The sequence below is a fragment of the Acanthochromis polyacanthus genome, chromosome 13, assembly GCF_021347895.1.
Source record: "Acanthochromis polyacanthus isolate Apoly-LR-REF ecotype Palm Island chromosome 13, KAUST_Apoly_ChrSc, whole genome shotgun sequence".
NCBI classification, from domain to species: Eukaryota; Metazoa; Chordata; class Actinopteri; family Pomacentridae; genus Acanthochromis; species Acanthochromis polyacanthus.
Window position 1 is genome coordinate 35,809,599 of NC_067125.1, and position 16,944 is coordinate 35,826,542.

The following is a 16,944-nucleotide window of genomic DNA, read 5'->3' on the forward strand; positions in this document are numbered from 1 at the left end:
GTCTATATATGGAAGAGCCTTTGTGTTTACAGGTGTCAGATATTATTATAGCTCTTTGTTGCCTAGTTACAACGCCCACGGGAGTTCCCACACCGGCAGGGATTCACCGAAACAGCACAAAGTGACACAACTGTTACCAAACGGTTGAAAGTGAAACCAGACCAGAATAAGCTGTTTTTACAACTCGAGCACCTTATAAGGGCCTTAGCTGCATCACTGCTGCTTTCAAGGGCAAATGTGCTTTTTATTGCAACACTTGTTTTGATTATTAGTGCTGTCCATCAACAGGGAAATTCTCAGAAACAAACACAGCAATGTGACTAATTGTGGAGTTTTGACACATTGAAGTGCTGTTTGGATGCAGATGTTTGGTGTTAATCGGCTTAATGCAAGGAGCTGATTCCATTTTAGAGCTCATTTGGTGCAACTTTTAAAATAAAGTCTAATCCAGTTTCATCCTCTGTCAAATGGCACCTTTACAGATTTGAAGCATTTTGACTCCATCTCCTGGACAAGAACATTAACAGCAAGCACCAAAGGCAGTAAACAGGAGATTCAAGGATTAGTTTGACATTTTGTCATATATATCTATTCTATTTCTGGCTCAGACTTAAATAATCAGACGTAGAAGAAATGCTCAGTGCCTTTACCTAGCATAGAAACAAAACTTTAACACTACTGTAGCTGCTAAAGATAACTAAACTTTTAACCACTTTACCAGACATGGACAGTAACAGGATACATATTACAGCTTTATGTACTTAGGACACGTGTCAAACTCAAGGCCCGCGGGCCATATCCGGCCCGTAATACAATTATAACCGCCCCGCGAGATCATTTTACATTGATTTATTATTATTGTTATTAATGGCCCGACGATATGAAGCGCTGATAACACACAAACTACAGATCCCAGAATGGAGCGCAACAGCTGCCTTGCCAAATGATCGGTTACCTGGGAACATTTCCCTATTGTAACGTCAAAGCTAGCCTTTAACAATGGCGAAAAGAATTCTGAAAATCATTTCTGAAATCAGGCATCTAAACTTATACAGAAAATCACTGAAGACCTAATTTACTAATCATTGGAACAGACGAGTAGAAACAAGGTTTAAGAAAAAAGACATCTTTAATTTTTTAGGTATCCTCCACACACGCCTCTCATCGCAGCTGTCTGGGGAGTATTTACAGTGATACTGAAGCTTTTCTCTCAATTCCTGAATTATGTCAGACTCTCCTGTGTCACAGGAAATAAACCAGAACTGAAATAAATAAGCATTAGTCCAACATGACTTCACGTTTTTGCGCCACTTCCACCTTCGTGTTGCTCCCAGGTGGAAATAAAAGCAGAAACTGCAGAAATTCTCCCGGCTGTGCAGTCAGGACTGAAAATAGTGACTCAGACTCCCACAACCATCTGGAGAAGCTTGACAGTTCAACATACTGAATTTTTCAGTCTCAGACGGTCACTCCTTCTCTGTGAGATGTGGCTCCAGCAGTTTCTTGATGTGCAGCTCCTCCACCAGTTGGTCCACACAGACCTTAAACACAGGCTCAGGCTCCTGAGAGACAGAACGAATCACAGTCACAGTGTTATTAATACAAAGAGAAACAGCAGCTCAACTGCTTTGTTTCTAACTAAGCAAAACACCAGAACTCATGGCTGGTCATTTTTACTTAAAAGGGTTCAATGTTTCCAATAATGAGGTAAAAATATGAGAAAATAATCTGTGAACTAAAAACTCAGGCTTCAGACTGCTCTGTGTTTTCAACGATTTTTTACTTTGGCAATGAGCTGGCATCACAAACTTCTTAACACAGGCATAGCATGCCAATGACTACGTTTATATGCCATCAATATTCGGGCTAAGGTCAATATTCCGGTTTCTGAAACATTTGGAATAACCCGTTTACATGCCTAAACAGACAGTTACTCCTGTTGTGTGGCGCTGTGCTGACGTTGTGTGGCGCTGTGCTGACGTTGTGTGGCGCTGTGCTGACGTTGTGTGGGTTTCGCCATGTCTGTTTACCTCTCCTTGAGTATTTCCGGTGGATCGCGCACCAGACGCCACATACAAGTAGTTGCCGTACTCAAAAGACCAAGATTCCTTTCGGATGAAACATGCGCAGAAAGCAAATGAATGTTTCTTTCTATGGGGATATTCCGATGTGCGTTTATACGACGAGATATTCGGGTTAGAAAAGGAGTAACCCAGGGGTCTTATTCGGGTTTTTAAAAACCGGAATATGAGCATATTCGGGTTTCTGCGGGTGTTTACATGGCCGTACGCAACCGGGTTATTGCTAATATTCCGGTTAAGAAAGGGTTTTTGACTGCATATAAACGTAGCCAATGAAGTACAGGAAGTAGAGCTCTGAAGACACTAAGTGTTGCCGTTCTGCAGGCTGGCTAATCAAAGTAGACTTTTAGAGGGGCAGATCTTCAACAGACAGGCACTAAAACAGCTAGTTTCAGACAGAGAATGAAGTGATGGGCGATGAGCGATGTCAAACTCATTTCAGTCCAGGGGCCACAAAGAGGGCCGCACTAGTAAAATCACAGCAAAATAACCTATAAAGCACCACAACTCCATTTTTTCCCTTTGTCTTAGCTAAAAAAAAGCACATTCCGAAAATGTTCACATTTAATGAATTATAGTTTTTGAAAACATTCTGATCATCCTGAAATTTCTTCAGAAAAACACGTTAAACTTCAACAGCAGTTAATCATTTACATGTGCATTGCAACATACAGCGCACAGTTTATCTACAAAGGTACAAAACATTCAGTCACAGCTATCTGGAACTGAACAATCTAGTATTTTACTTTATGATCAAAACAACTTGTCAAGGTCTACAAAATAAATTATTTAAAATTTACAGTTAATGTCTTCTCTCTAATTTCTACCCTTTGCAATGTCGTCCCACACAATGGACCATTTGGCGGACTGGTTTTGGCCTGCGGGCCTTATGTTTGCCACCCCTGGGCTACATAAAGGGCTGGTATTATACAAATAAGGATTATTAGGTATTACAACTGTACTGTAAATATGATGTCATGTTTAAATGTCAGAACGTCTAAGATCATCACGAAAACGACCCGTTACCTTGTGCTCCAGCTGCCTCTGTTTCTCCACAGCCTCCTCCAGACTCAGACCCACCCACTCTGCCTCCTCCTCTGGGACCTCAAACTGCTGCTCAGACAGAAGGAAATAAAACAAACACCGCATTTGGTTTTCAGTTACAAAACCTTCCGAACACATTTAGGACTCTGACTAGACTCAAACCCATGTGACCCACCTTGTATTTGTCGTAGATCTTTTCTCTTTTGTCGGGGTCGTCGGGGTAAAGATCTGTGTTTCTTCGTGCCAGGCGAAGCAGCATGGCCCTCTTCAGGTCCATCCCCAGCTTGGACTGCAGGTCTTCCTTTGGTGTCTAAGAGAAGTTCGACATAAGAGTCACATGGAAGCTCAATCAGGAGAAGGAACTTCACTGTACCATGTAGTTTTCTCTTACTTTAAGGATATAGGAGTCGAAGCCAAAGGCAGCGTCGATGAGGTTCATAGTACGAGCTGTGACTGTGATGGTGAACTTGTGGTCCAGGATTTCGCTGTACAGCTGTCTCTTGAACAGCTGTGGTTTCCAGGTCTTCCGCAGACGGGTGGACATCTGCACAGAGACACAGTTTAAACCTCAGTTACTATTAGAAAGATAATCTGTGGAGTGACATCTGGAGAACAAAAAGTTGAAGTCTTCTGACCCAGGCGCTCCACAAAGTTTGGAAATAAGCACAGATGACAATCAGAACCACATAAAGCTGGTGATTCTTGGGTGGCAATTTTTTAAAGATAGTGTTTGAATGTCAAACCGTCGTCTTTCAATAACAGGAAAAAAACTGTATATGTGACAACCATTTGAGTGTGAGAAACACTGACAACTTGATCCTAAATGAAGAGAAGGATTTTGGAGCTTAATGTTAGTCTAGTGGATAGAATTGGAGCAGGTTTTAAATGTCAGAAAGCACTTAGGTTATCTTAAGAGCTAAATAATTTCACATCATTAGTCAAATACGGTGAGAATTTTAACATTTTGAGGTAGTGTGACTTTAGAAAAAAACACAGTGAAGATTTTCTTTTTTATGAAAACAAAACCAACTTTGAAAGTCTCATCTTGTACTACTTTGCTGTTCGGATTTTTTTTTTTTATTGAAATCAAGATACATTTTTTTAATGACCTTTCTGCTTTTCTGGATCCTTCTGGCTGGATATAAGCCATGTAGGTTTTTACAAAACCGAGCCACTTGGACACTCAGTAAAACAAATGAATAGTGGCACTGTATAAATGAAAAGCTACATGACCACTGCCACATCCTTCATAATAATTTCTTTGAGTAATCTGTGTAAAAATTATCCATCCATCCATTCTCTATACACCGCTTTATCCTCACTAGGGTCGCGGGGGGTGCTGGAGCCTATCCCAGCTGACTCAGGCGAAGGCAGGGGACACCCTGGACAGGTCACCAGTCTGTCGCAGGGCTACATATACAGACAAACAATCACACTCACGTTCACACCTACGAACAATTTAGAGTAACCAATTAACCTCAGCATATTTTTGGACTGTGGGAGGAAGCCGGAGTGCCTGGAGAAAACCCACGCATGCACAGGGAGAACATGCAAACTCCATGCAGAAAGATCCCAGGCCCAGGCTGGGATTTGAACCGGGGATCTTCTTGCTGCAAGGCGAAAGTGCTAACCACTACCCCACTGTGCAGCGTTGTAAAAATGATATTAACAGAAATTGTTCAAAGGGGAAATCAAGACCATAACTTTCTGTGGTAACATCAAGACAGAAAATCATCTTCCTGCCGACTCACTTTGTCATCTTTGGCGTATCTGTAGCCTGATATCCAGCCTTCTCCTCCCCACAGGCCATCCTGGGAGTGTGGAGGGTAGTAAACGGGGATCGGGACATCCTGCACCCGTTCCTTCAGCCCTGTCTTCGGGTTGGCTCGGTACTGGACTCCCAGAGGCCTCCAGTGGACGGGTGTGGGCTCTTTCTGCTCGAGGGACTTGAGGTAGTGTTGAGGGAGACGAGCGTAGATGCCCTGCTTCAGTTTCAGGGCATCCCAGATTTTGGGTGGGTACTTATGGAGAGGCATTTTTTAACAGGCAAATCTGAAAGAAATAAGAGGAACAAGACAAAATATGATCACTTAGTGTATAAAAACTGGAAAATAAACATCATAATGTTTAATTGTTGGCTTTGTGCATTTTTGAGTAAGTGTTTTTCTACAATATAGGATAAAATTATTTTGCGAAAAATGGAAAAATCACTTTAGGGTTCCTCAACATGGTGATTGACTGGAGCACCTGGACCAGTTCCCCTGTTTGCCCATTTGGTATATCAGTGTTAACATTTACATTTTTCTGTCTCTAGACTGATAGTTTTGGCACTAATAAAGTCTATAAAAACGATTCCAATAGACTCAGGTAGCCTTTGATAGACTGAATAGCAGACACGACCAATCATTAATATCTAACGTGACGAGGACAGTTAAAGTCTGCCAACAGATTATCTGACACTATAACTGAGTTTACAGCTCTGGTTGCTTTAACAACAAACCTTTTCAAATTGATCAATATTAATTAACAGAAATGATCTCAGAAGTGCAACTGCATAACTTTCATACCGTTAGCAGGACACTCACTAACGCAGGCTAACAACGGAGCTTCACGGTTGTTTATTTGCATGAAGAAGGCTTCTACAAATCTGATAGACCATCAGTAATGTGTTCAAAAGTCCCTACCGGGAATTAAGAAAACCGTGACCTCCACCAAACACAAAGTTGAGTTTTAAAGTCCACGTTATTCCAAATTCAGGCAGGCAAGGACACCGTGCATCCTCCGGTACACAAGCTGGTTTCCGGGTTTTTCGGCCCGCCTATATTGACGAAGAAGCTGATTGGATGGCGGGCGAGCGCTTCTCTCAAATAATTGGGTTATGCGTACTGTCAATCAATATTTTTCTTCCGGGCAAGGTGGATGTAGTTTCACAATAATCCTGAATATCGGGCAGTAAATTCAAATTTATTTACTTTTTATGTACTACTATCTATCTATCTATCTATCTATCTATCTATCTATCTATCTATCTATCTATCTATCTATCTATCTATCTATGTTATAACTGTAGATACAAATATGTACGACCAGAATTTGAACTTCAATCACACAGTTGCTAAACATGAGTACCTGCATCAAAAATATGCACATCATTTCTTTATAATAAACGTGAGTATAGGTGATATCTGTGCTCGGAGCGCATTTTTTATTACATTAAAACATGAAATGTAATGACATTAGGCCGTCTCAAAAGTAGTTTACAACTTACATTTGTATAACAAATATTTATTATTGCAATAATTGCTCAGTGTGCACTAAGTCTGTTCTTTTTTAATTAATAAGAATTCATCTAAGGCTTCATGTTCTCTAATCTGTCATTCTGTTGCATTTGTTGATGTTTCAGGCTCATGCTGTGGTGTCATTTCAGTATTGATTTACTTTGGCAGATATGTTAAAGTAAAAAATTTGGTAATGTAACAGCACTTCAGAACTGAAAGTCAGTTCTTGCCATTCAAATTCTTCTTTTTCTCGGTACAATTATTTAAGTTGAGCAATTCCAAATTTTGCACGTAAATTTAATTTGGTAACGGTACTGCTGCTGCAATGCTTTTATTGTGAAGGTCAGAGTTTGACAGGAAGATATTTTAATTGTTGAAACGGAAATAACGAAACTGCGTTGTTTTCCGTAACCTCAGCACAAAAGCACATGAAGGGAGTACAGTAACAATACTTCATATACGCATTTTAATATCATGCTAAACTCCGAACGACAATCAGTCGCCCGAAAGGTGGAATTGAACCACTCTGCCGCTAAGCAGCTACAGGTTTGAAGCCTGCACCCCGGACCACCGAGGCTCATCCGGGCACTTCTAATGAGGGCTCTCGGGAGGATAAATACCTCAGACTAGCGACATGCACCTGACTCATGGTGTTCTCTGAGCACTGTGATTTGTCTGAATTGATCAGAGACAGATCGTGTATACTAAATGCAACTGTAAATAACAAGTTTTATCTTATATTTCCGCCTAATAAACATGAAATAGAGACATTTATCCGAGTCTACGCTGCGTTATGCAAATTAGTCGCATTCTCATTGGCTGCCTGAAAATACAAAGGTGAACCAACGTCGCGTCATGACAGGCGACAGACACAGTTCAAGTAGAAATCAACTCAAAAGCAGAAACCGTAGACTGCATTTTTTATACTGTATAGCGCAGAAACACAGGTGTAACTGATGCCAGAAAACTATTCTTCAGGATGTAACCATTTAGGCCATTTGAACCATGTCTTTCTTTGTATATGTATCGTAATATAAATGTGAAACTTCATGATTACATAAGCTGAAATATTTGAAAATCTTAAAACATGAGGAAGGTCTATGTGTGAACTGTACAAGAGAGCTTTGATAAGATTGCTTTGCACACTATTAAAAGTAATTTTAGGATGCAAATTCCCTCCACTTACTGAGAGGCATGAGGAAAAAATTCAAATTGATTCCTTTTAGTAACTTTTTCATAATGCCACCCAGTTTTTCTTAATAGATTTTCAAGTGCAATAACATAATGACAACACTGGTTTTCTCAAAATATTATTTCAAGTACTATAACTTATCTTTTTAACTTTTATGTACAATTATGCACACTATGCATGATCCTATAATTTTGGTTCAATTATCTATCATGATATACACGGCCCATCCAAAAAACAAAAACGTTGGACACTTAAACATTTCATTAGACCACCTTTAGCTCTGAGAAAGACACATATTCACTATGGCATCATTTTGATAAGCTTCTGCGAAGTCACAGCATTTCTTTTTGTCCAGAGATCTATTAACTTTCTGCCCAGATCTTATGTTGATGATGCAAGAGTTGGACCTCTGCACAAAGTCTTCTCCAGATTTTTCTGTTTAGCCTCACTGATCAGTGGCTTTCTTAGAGCTACACAGCTGTTTAGTCCCAATCCCTTGAGTTCCCTTTGCATTGCGCTTGTGGAAATGCTCTTACTTTCACTATTAAACATAGCCTTGAGCTCTACTGTTGATTTCCTACAATCAACTAAAGAGTTTGTTCCGACCACATTTCCTCCTCCAAGATGATGGTTCATTACTATCCTTCAGCTTTAATAATACGTTGGACAGTTCTTAACCTGATTTTAGTAGTTTCAGAAATCTCCTTAGAGGTTTTCTTTGCTTGATGTAGGCCGATAATTTGACCATTCTGAGACAGATTAACATCCTTTTCATGACCACAGGATACGTCTTCCAACATGATTGTTTAATAAATAAGAAGCGACTCACTGCATCAGCTAGGGTTAAACAAGTTGTTGCTGGTGAAACATATTCATTACTGCAGTAATTATCCAATGGACGGCTCTTACCTATTTGCTTATTTAAATCAAAGTGACAACTTTTTTTTAGACAGGCAGCGTATCTACACATGTGAAAGGTGTACGTAATCTAATATTATCATTATTTTCACTTTTTAATGAAAAATGCTAAGAACAGTTACCTAATATTTTTAAAAAAAATGAGTGGCCCATTTAATATTATCATATCACTAGGTCATTACTAATAATGTGTAAGTATGTATTAATTCATATACTATTGTGTTGAAGAATCTATGATAATGTGTCTTTTTTATTATTAGCAACACTTCTGCTTCACCTTATAGGCTCATTAGACACACATCAGTGTTGTCATATATTCTTGTTCAGTTCAAACTTTGCTGAGAATGCAGAGTTTCTACTGTAAATGAAGCAACACAATAAAATAAAGACTTAATTTTCACATATTTTTACTTGACATTGCACACAAATGTTTGGAGTAGCACCTTGGTAATGTCACAAAACTAGAAAAATGCTTAAAAAGAGATACAATGAGTTAGTTCCCCCCAACTTTCTCCATCTTCATCTTCGCATTCACATAGATCTGATATTTTATTCACTTTTTCTGCCCCATACTCTGGCAGCCAAAGGTCCAAACTCATGGGATTTATGGCATAATGGTGGCCCTATTGGTACTTAACATAGCAACAGTACAGCAAAGACAGTACAGCAAAACACAAATCTTGGTCAAAATATCATTGCTTTAGATAGGGGGCCACAACCTTTGGCTGCCAGACTAGCAGAGTGATTTCTTTGGTTGAAACTGACAGTCAGAGGAAGGTGTTCTCGATGACCAGAGTCTGAGGCTCTTCCCTTGTTTCCCCAGACGGTGGTGCTAGAAGGTTCCTGGTCTCCTCCTTCAGCAGAGAGCAGCACATACTCCCAGCACAGGCCTTTCCACAGGCGAGGCTGCAGGCCAGGGGAGGAGGCGGGGAGGGGTCCTCTCTGTGGATAACGAGGGAGGCATCACTGCTGCCGCCTGCAGAAAAACCAGAGCAGGAGGCAAACTCTGGCTGAACGGTGCAGCAAGTCACTCCAACACTCTGAAGCACTTTAGTGACCCCCGACAGCAGATCAGCACACCTGGACACATGTGGAATTATTCTGCATTAATGAAATGTGGAGCAGAACAAAACATATCAATGATAACTAGTTGATAAAACACCTAAAATCTAAATGTATAATTCAAAATTGTTCTAAATGTGGTGATTTAACCCTCCTGTTGTCGTCAGTCACCAAAAAATATTGATTTTTTGTCTGAAAAAAATCCCAAAAATTCAACAAAAAATTCCCCAAATTTCTGAAAATTTGCAACATGTTTAGGAAGAAAATTCCAATAATTCCTTAAAAATTTCCTTTGAAAGTTTTATTTTAGCACTTTCTCCTTGCAGCAAGAAGATCCCCGGTTCAAATCCCGGCCTGAGCCCGGGATCTTTCTGCATGGAGTTTGCATATTCTCCCTGTACATGCATGGGTTTTCTCCGGATACTCCGGCTTCCTCCCACAGTCCAAAAACATGCTGAGGTTAACTGATTACTCTAAATTGCCCGTAGGTGTGAATGTGAGTGTGATTGTGTGTCTGTATATGTAGCCCTGTGACAGACTGGTGACCTGTCCAGGGTGTCCCCTGCCTTCACCCGAGTCAGCTGAGATAGACTCCAGCACCCCCCATGACCCTAGTGAGGATAAAGCGGTGTATAGAGAATGGATGGAAGCTTTATTTTTAAAAAATCCCCCAAATGTGGCAAGAAAATTCTTGTAAATATTTTTTAAAGATTAGTAAAAATCTTCCCAAAAAATCCTAAAAATATCTAAAGTGATTACATATATATCAGTAAAACTTCTCATATTTTCTTAAAGAACATTCACCAAAAAAATCGACCAAAATCCAGCAAATTTTGCTGGATTTTGCTTCAGGACCACTAAGCAGATATTGTATTTTTTTGTTAAGGATATACAGTGTGTGTGTGTGTGTGTGTGTGTGTGTGTGTGTGTGTGTGTGTGTGTGTGTGTGTGTGTGTGTGTGTGTGTGTGTGTGTGTGTGTGTGTGTGTGTGTGTGTGTGTGTGTGTGTGGCTCTGTGTGTTCAGCGAAGTGTGACTGAATGTGTGACGTTGACAGCTAGTAAGAATTTAAGTATTCCTCTGCTAAGAACTTGACATTCTCAAACAGTAGACGGCAAATTCTCGCCTGAAGTAGTTCATACTGTCTTTTGAGAGGCGATTGTTGAAATGTAGGTGAGAGTGATAGATAGATCATGGACATATCTTGCTTTTAGAGAATCTCTGCTGTCTTTTTAGATCTTGCTGGATTTTGGTTGATTTTTTTGGTGAATGTTCTTAAGAAACATTTTTTAACCCACCAAAAAATGTTCAAAGATTTCCCCAAAATGTTGAAAATGTGGATATCAGAAGTTTCACTGTGGAAACATATTTTTTTTCCACATTTTCAAACTTTAATGCGGGTAAATTTTGACCCACAGGATGAGACGAGGGTTAAATGGAAAGACTCAAAGATGCTGTGGTGCAGTCAGACCATTCTGCACATTTAGCACAATAGAATAGTCTGACTTTGTAACACTAATTGACTGTAAATTCTCAGGAACACCAATGCAGAGACAAACTTGTTCTCTTCACCTGTGTGCAGGAAGCCCAGCGTAGCAGTGCACATGGACAGAAGCCACCAGGAGGGACTCGGTCAGCTGCCAGATGTGGAGGTCGTGCACAGCCTGCACTCCAGGAACACTCGCAATCTTCCGTCCAAGATCAGACACACAAATCTGTGGAGGTGAGGCCTGTAGCAGCAGCAGTCCATAGCGATACACCTGCAGAGATTTACCAATGGAACAATGGCACCATCAATATGGGTCTGGATTCGAATTTCCTTGTAATTCCTGGGTTTAACTCAACATTTGGTCTTGAAACATAAAATAACCAGACAGCGCCTGACCTGTGGCAGAGTTGTGGCAAGCAGTGTGATCACAGCCAGCAGAGAGAGGCCCGGATCCAGGTAAACCAGGACGTTACAAGCTCCAGAGCTGTGCAGGAACCGTGGGGCAATCAGCAGCATCACCAGGCTGTTGATCAGAGCCAGAAGAGACGTAAAAAGTCCCCGAATGGCGAAAACGAACGACGGGAGGCAGACTGGCCGCTGTCTGCTTGCTTCAGGTCTCTCAGTGTGACGTGATGACTTGCAGGTTGGGGAGGTTTTAGATGCATTTTGACTGTCTGGAATGGGTGAAAACAGCAAAATGTGAATGTTACAGGAGTATTAGCATGTGTGAGATCAGGGCTGATAGGAAATAAAACGACTTGAAAAACCATTGCATGTACCATCATTTTTTAAACAGAGCCCTCAAAAAGCATTTCATGTGAAGTTGAAACAAAATGCGTTAAATCATGATCAAATAATTGATAAAAATAGATTTTTCATAGTGATATTTATGCACAAAATCACATGCAACTGCTGTAGGCTGATAAACAATACCATTATTTTATTGCCCATTTAGTGCTTCCTCAAGTGACAAAAAGTTCTCTGAGACACAAACAGTATTCGTTTTGATGGAAAGGTCATTCTTGGAAGTAGCAAAACAAGTTATTTTGGTAAATGTTATGGAGCTCCAAATGAGATTATATCTTCTTCAGCAGATCAAATTTCCCAGTTATGGATTGCAGTCTTTAGTATGTACACCCCCTGTCAAAAGTTTTGAGACGGGTTCTAATTTATTTGAATGAGAACGTGTCTAAAACCTTTTGACAGGGGGTGTACATAACTTATCAATATATAAGCTCAGCGTTTGCAATTTCAAGACAAACTTTATCTACCATGGAAGATTGTGTGGTGTGCAGAGCAGCAATTAAGGGATTTTGTGGAGATTCTTTTAACAGCATTTTGGATTTGACACCTGCAGATACACACTTTGCTGGACACAAACAGAAAATGAGATTTTGCAGCAAAACCAAGATGTAAAAAAAAACACCTGTGCATTAAACAAATGTTATTTTTTACGTGTCTCTTATCTAAGGGATACTGAGGAGATAAAACGGCACACTCTCTCTTACCAATGTGTCCCCAGCAGATGTTGTATTTCTGTCTCTCCGTGACGTCTGTTGAAGAACTCTCACACTTGAAAGCCTTCAGATCTTCAGCGCCGCTCCCTTCTTCACAGTCATGCAGGTGGACTTCAGGTTGTTGATGTGGAGTTTGGAAGTCGGTGTCAGGAGCTCTGGAGGGTCCTGGATTACAGAGGACAAACGCCCCACTGTGGAGCGAGTCGTCCACAGCAGACAGGACTAGCGATTGGCCGATGTCTTGGGATTCCTCCCGGCCTATGGATTCCTCTTCAGCCAAGGCTGTGGGAGTCGAACAGAGGAATGAAAAACAAACATGGATGCTGTTTGATCTTCCTTACAGCTGAATATACACTGAGCAGCTACATTATAAAACATCAGTAAGAGCAATATCATCATCTGGACATCATACTAATGTGTCAAACATTACTTTTACATAATGTTAATATAATAGCATTCTTTCACACTAGCGAGCTTACACTTTTTATTCCATCTTATACTGGACATAATTTTGATGGAAACAGGATATTTGGTGATAATAAATCCCATGTGAAACTTTTTCTATTCTGTACCTTGTAATCATGCTTGTACCTTGTTAGCATGTTCATATGATGTTTTTTCTGTGCTTCACATGAGACAACAATGTACTGATGATCGTCTCAAATACACGGCTTCAGTCCTCCAAGGTTTCACACGTAACAAATCTGAAGCATCAATCCTGTCAACTTGCAGGTTTGAGCTTTCAGTGTCACAGTTTTTCTTCAGAATTTGCTGAAGAAAAATTGCTCCATTATCACAATTTTCCATTGAGTAGTGCAGAGTAGTTTTACAGTTTGAGGTGAGCTGGTGTGCTCAGGCTGCAGCAAGTGTCGGAGGAGTAGTGGAGAAAGATTAAGGGACTTCATGCACTAAAACAAGTAACTGTGTGGAGTTATATTTACGTCATTTTAAGGCGGGATTATTTTTGCAGAAAAAAACTTCTAAATGTAACTTTGACAAACAGAAATCAGTTTGAGGGACTTTAATATACAATAATAATTATAAAAAAAAATAAGTTTTGTAAGGTGTTGGAAAGTCCACATTCTAGAGACCAAGATTAAAGTAACATTTGTTATTGACATTAAAACATTTAATGAGTTGTCAGCTATTGTATGTTAGGTTAAACTCAACAGAATCCTGGTCTGAGTCTGAAACTGGGTGTCCAAGTTGAAAAGCAGAGGATTTAGGATCCCTCATATCTGGTATAACATCAGCTTAGTTTAGCATCAACACTGATAACAGTTTGTTTTTGGATGTAACTAATGATGTATAGTGTGTTAATTAATGGACTTAAGAGCAGCTGATTGGTGGACTTTGTTATCTTTGGACTACGTCAGGCTGTTCCCCCTATTTCTAGTCTTCAGGCTAAGCTAAGCTAACACGTTTACCATACTGTTCAATCAAGTCACTGTTTTTTGGAGACACTTTTAAGACAACAAAGTACAAAATTAGCCCAGATAAGTTTAAATATTGCTACAGTTTTATTTATGGGGAGATTTTCCTGTGCAGTTTACATATTAGGGATCATAACCCCACAAAAATTTATAAAATCCAACTTTACCAGATTATAATACATATTAAGGCCCTACAGCACAATTATTATGGAGACTAACATACGTAGAATCTAGCAGAAATATTAAGGCTAAGACCCTACAGCATAATTACTCATAAATATTAGCCAATAATGCATCTTTCTTGTAAAAACAGAGTGCTCCACACATCTTCCAGCAAAATACAGCAGAAACAGGTGCTCCTCAGTTCAAGGACAGCATTTTCCCAGAGTACAAAAATGAGGCTTTTATTGTGGAAACAGTAATAGTTTGCAATAAAAATAAAAAGCTGTGAGTTTAGCAGTGTCCTCCACTTCGCTTTTGCACTCTGGGAAATGTATCAATCTTCTCATCTTAACTCTACAAGATTAGTGTGCTTCTGATGATATCAAACTGTTTCTTCAATATCAAATTAATGTTATAAACCTAATTAGAATAGTGAATTGGTTTTGAATTCATATGACTTCCATTTGACTTCTTTATTTAGGGCGCATGCTCACCCAACTGGAAATTAAAAAAGCAGCTGTGTGCAGGGGAAAAAACACTCCTCCTTTAAGCTCTCTTTTCCGTGTTTTTGTACACCGTCCACCACTCTTCATACACTTTACCTTCGTGGTTCACTTGAATGTGAGATTTAGTCTCCAGCTGCCTGCTGCCTACCAGCCTCTCATCCTGCAGCTGATCCCAGTTCAGCCAAAACACCAGCATCTTGTGGAACAAACTGGCAGCTCCGACCACCACCAGCAGCAGGGGGCGCTGCACTGGGTGTGGGTCCAGACAGAAGTTGACGATTTCCATTAGGTAGGACGTACACAGAGAGGCCAGCAGGAGGGCGGAGATGAAAGCCCCCACAGCCAGGATCCTGCTGCTGGGGTAGGACAGACCACAGGCTGGAGCTCCTGGAGGGGAGGTGTGGTTGACCAGTGTAGCTGCCTCATGTTTGCTCTGATCTGGGATGGTTGATGCTTCGGTGTTGGTCTGGATGGCAGCTGGAGATGTGATGGATGAATCTGGTGAAGAGGAAGAAACAGGTGGAGGAGATGCAGAGGAGTCCAGCGAGGAGATCAGAGATTTGATTGCGGTCTGATGGAGAGGAAGAGCCATGTGCATGAGGAGGAAGAGCGTGTGGAAACCATCTACCAGGGTGATGAGGGATTTACACAGCTGACTGATGGCGACCTCACACATCAGCAGCAGCACGGTCCCTCCCAGCATGCACCAGTGTAGCAGCCTCATACCTGCAACTGAGAGCGCAGAGCTGCACTAAGACACATTCAGACACACAGAATCACCTGTTCTCACAACATTCATGTCACGTGTATTTAAAAGAGGAAAGAAAATACACTACTCAGGTATGATCTGACCTAATAAATCCTGTGTATTTTCTCTGATATGTCTCTCTTTAGAGACATTTTCTTTGATGAGAAGTTGTCAACAACTTCAACAACAGTTTCTTGACTTTCTTTTGACTTTCTTGTTATTACACTGCCTGTTAGTGGCGTACTGTGTGAACACTATCCTCTATTGCTTCAGGTTTGAGGGGCATTGTAGATTTATCTTATCTTATCTTATACAACTGTTCCATTTATAAGGCGCTGTGGAAACATGGGTTTTATCTACGATTACCTTAGTGTTCTGGTCTCTCAATTGTCAATGTTTTTAAATGTTTTTTTTTTAAAAATTAAATAGTGATTTCTTGTATCAGGTGATGTGGTCATGTGACCTGGTTTCAGCCCTTATCAGGCACACCTGTGCCCTATTGCTGTATTATGCTCTGACGAAGGCTGTGTAGTGGCCGAAACGCATAAACTGCCGTCCATGACTTATTAAAGGACTTTTAGGAACTCAGAGTGCCTCGGACTTCTCTTCTTTTTGCTGTTTGAATGGATTTTTCCACTAGATCCTGAAGAGCACCCATTATACCTCTATCTATCCACTGATGCACTCATCTTTTGCCTGTTTTTATCGCTAAAACATTTATTTGGAACAACTGTAAGCTGTTGTTGTTGTACTCTGCGCTTATTTCAACCATTTGAAATTAACCTGTTGTCAGTGAAAGCTGAAGATTCTGATCCTTAAAGTCAAACTGAAAGTGAAAAGCTCTGAAAAGTGCACAGTGACGTACTTCGGCAATGAGTTGTTTTCATATAAAATTCTCTCCTTATGTACACTTTGTTGTGAGATGTTGCAAATGCATCTGTTGCATTGGAGGTCAGGATATTAGCAACATCAGCACACACTACTCACACATACCAGTGATTAGTAATAGTGCACCCTGAGCATGCCTCCTTCACCCTGCAGAATACAATGTGCACTTAAATGGACCAGTAAGTATAAATCTATCATGTACATTGTTCTGAGTTAAGCCCTCTTGCATAATGAATGCTCTTGTGAGGATACTTAAGACTTCTACTTGTAAAATAACTTTTCTACTCTGTGGTTTTCGTACCTCAACCAGCATATAAGCCTCAAAAAGCTTTGCACAATCAGCACAAATGCAACAAATGTAGTCAAAAGTTGAATTACCCAACAGAAGTGGAAGGCCCCGGGCCAGCAATCAAAGGCAAGTTGGATTCCTGGCTATGATCTATGCGCCAAAATCAGAAAAATGTCATTCATCGTCGTGCTCACCATCTCTCCCTCTCTCTGTCCCACCACACTCCTCCTCTGCTCTAATCACAGTCATGTGAGTCGGGCAGGGGGGTGGCTGGTATCGTCCTCTCCTCAGTTATCCCTGTTTGCATTCCCTCCTCGGCTCGTTGGTGGGACGTTCACA

At 40.5% G+C, this 16,944-nt stretch overlaps 2 protein-coding genes, 1 long non-coding RNA gene and 1 other non-coding gene across 5 annotated transcripts; 1 reads left to right on the top strand and 3 right to left on the bottom strand.

Annotated features, from left to right (window-relative positions):
* Nucleotides 1–1,110: 1,110 nt before the first annotated feature.
* mrpl28 (mitochondrial ribosomal protein L28) lies at nucleotides 1,111–5,932 on the bottom strand. The gene is made up of 6 exons (XM_022220980.2): nucleotides 5,810–5,932; nucleotides 4,877–5,177; nucleotides 3,517–3,669; nucleotides 3,301–3,435; nucleotides 3,108–3,194; nucleotides 1,111–1,562 (listed from the first exon to the last, which is right to left on the bottom strand). The coding sequence occupies exons 2-6, from the start codon at nucleotides 5,159–5,161 to the stop codon at nucleotides 1,467–1,469; spliced, it is 756 nt and encodes a 251-aa protein (XP_022076672.2). The 5' UTR covers nucleotides 5,162–5,177; nucleotides 5,810–5,932; the 3' UTR covers nucleotides 1,111–1,466.
* Nucleotides 5,933–6,722: 790 nt separating this feature from the next.
* LOC127536809 (uncharacterized) lies at nucleotides 6,723–11,294 on the top strand. Its single transcript, XR_007946010.1, has 3 exons — nucleotides 6,723–6,949; nucleotides 9,337–9,530; nucleotides 11,156–11,294. It is a non-coding gene; the product is annotated as an uncharacterized LOC127536809 (long non-coding RNA).
* trnastop-uca (transfer RNA opal suppressor (anticodon UCA)) lies at nucleotides 6,904–6,990 on the bottom strand. Its single transcript has one exon. It is a non-coding gene; the product is annotated as a tRNA-Sec (tRNA).
* LOC110970664 (zinc transporter 1) lies at nucleotides 8,904–16,922 on the bottom strand. Of its 2 annotated transcripts, none has more exons than XM_051958103.1 (6): nucleotides 16,800–16,922; nucleotides 14,777–15,412; nucleotides 12,571–12,861; nucleotides 11,459–11,736; nucleotides 11,146–11,333; nucleotides 8,904–9,593 (listed from the first exon to the last, which is right to left on the bottom strand). In XM_051958103.1, the coding sequence occupies exons 1-6, from the start codon at nucleotides 16,852–16,854 to the stop codon at nucleotides 9,281–9,283; spliced, it is 1,761 nt and encodes a 586-aa protein (XP_051814063.1). In that variant the 5' UTR covers nucleotides 16,855–16,922; the 3' UTR covers nucleotides 8,904–9,280. The 2 variants fall into 2 exon arrangements, with proteins under 2 accessions (XP_051814063.1, XP_022076664.1); XM_022220972.2 differs by having other exon boundaries at nucleotides 16,695–16,889.
* Between the last annotated feature and the right edge of the window lie 22 nt (nucleotides 16,923–16,944).

What these genes read in the sequence shown, in the direction of transcription:
- LOC110970664 (XM_051958103.1), bottom strand. Translation starts at nt 16,854, where the DNA reads ATGACTGTGATTAGAGCAGAGGAGGAGTGTGGTGGGACAGAGAGAGGG. An exon ending in TTGCCACAACTCTGCCACAG is followed by an intron (nt 11,334 to 11,458) that starts GTCAGGCGCTGT and finishes AAATCTCTGCAG; the next exon opens with GTGTATCGCTATGGACTGCT. An exon ending in GCTGGGCTTCCTGCACACAG is followed by an intron (nt 9,594 to 11,145) that starts GTGAAGAGAACA and finishes ACATGTGTCCAG; the next exon opens with GTGTGCTGATCTGCTGTCGG.
- mrpl28 (XM_022220980.2), bottom strand. Translation starts at nt 5,161, where the DNA reads ATGCCTCTCCATAAGTACCCACCCAAAATCTGGGATGCCCTGAAACTG. An exon ending in GATACGCCAAAGATGACAAA is followed by an intron (nt 3,670 to 4,876) that starts GTGAGTCGGCAG and finishes GTCTCTGTGCAG; the next exon opens with ATGTCCACCCGTCTGCGGAA. An exon ending in AGATCTACGACAAATACAAG is followed by an intron (nt 3,195 to 3,300) that starts GTGGGTCACATG and finishes CTGTCTGAGCAG; the next exon opens with CAGTTTGAGGTCCCAGAGGA.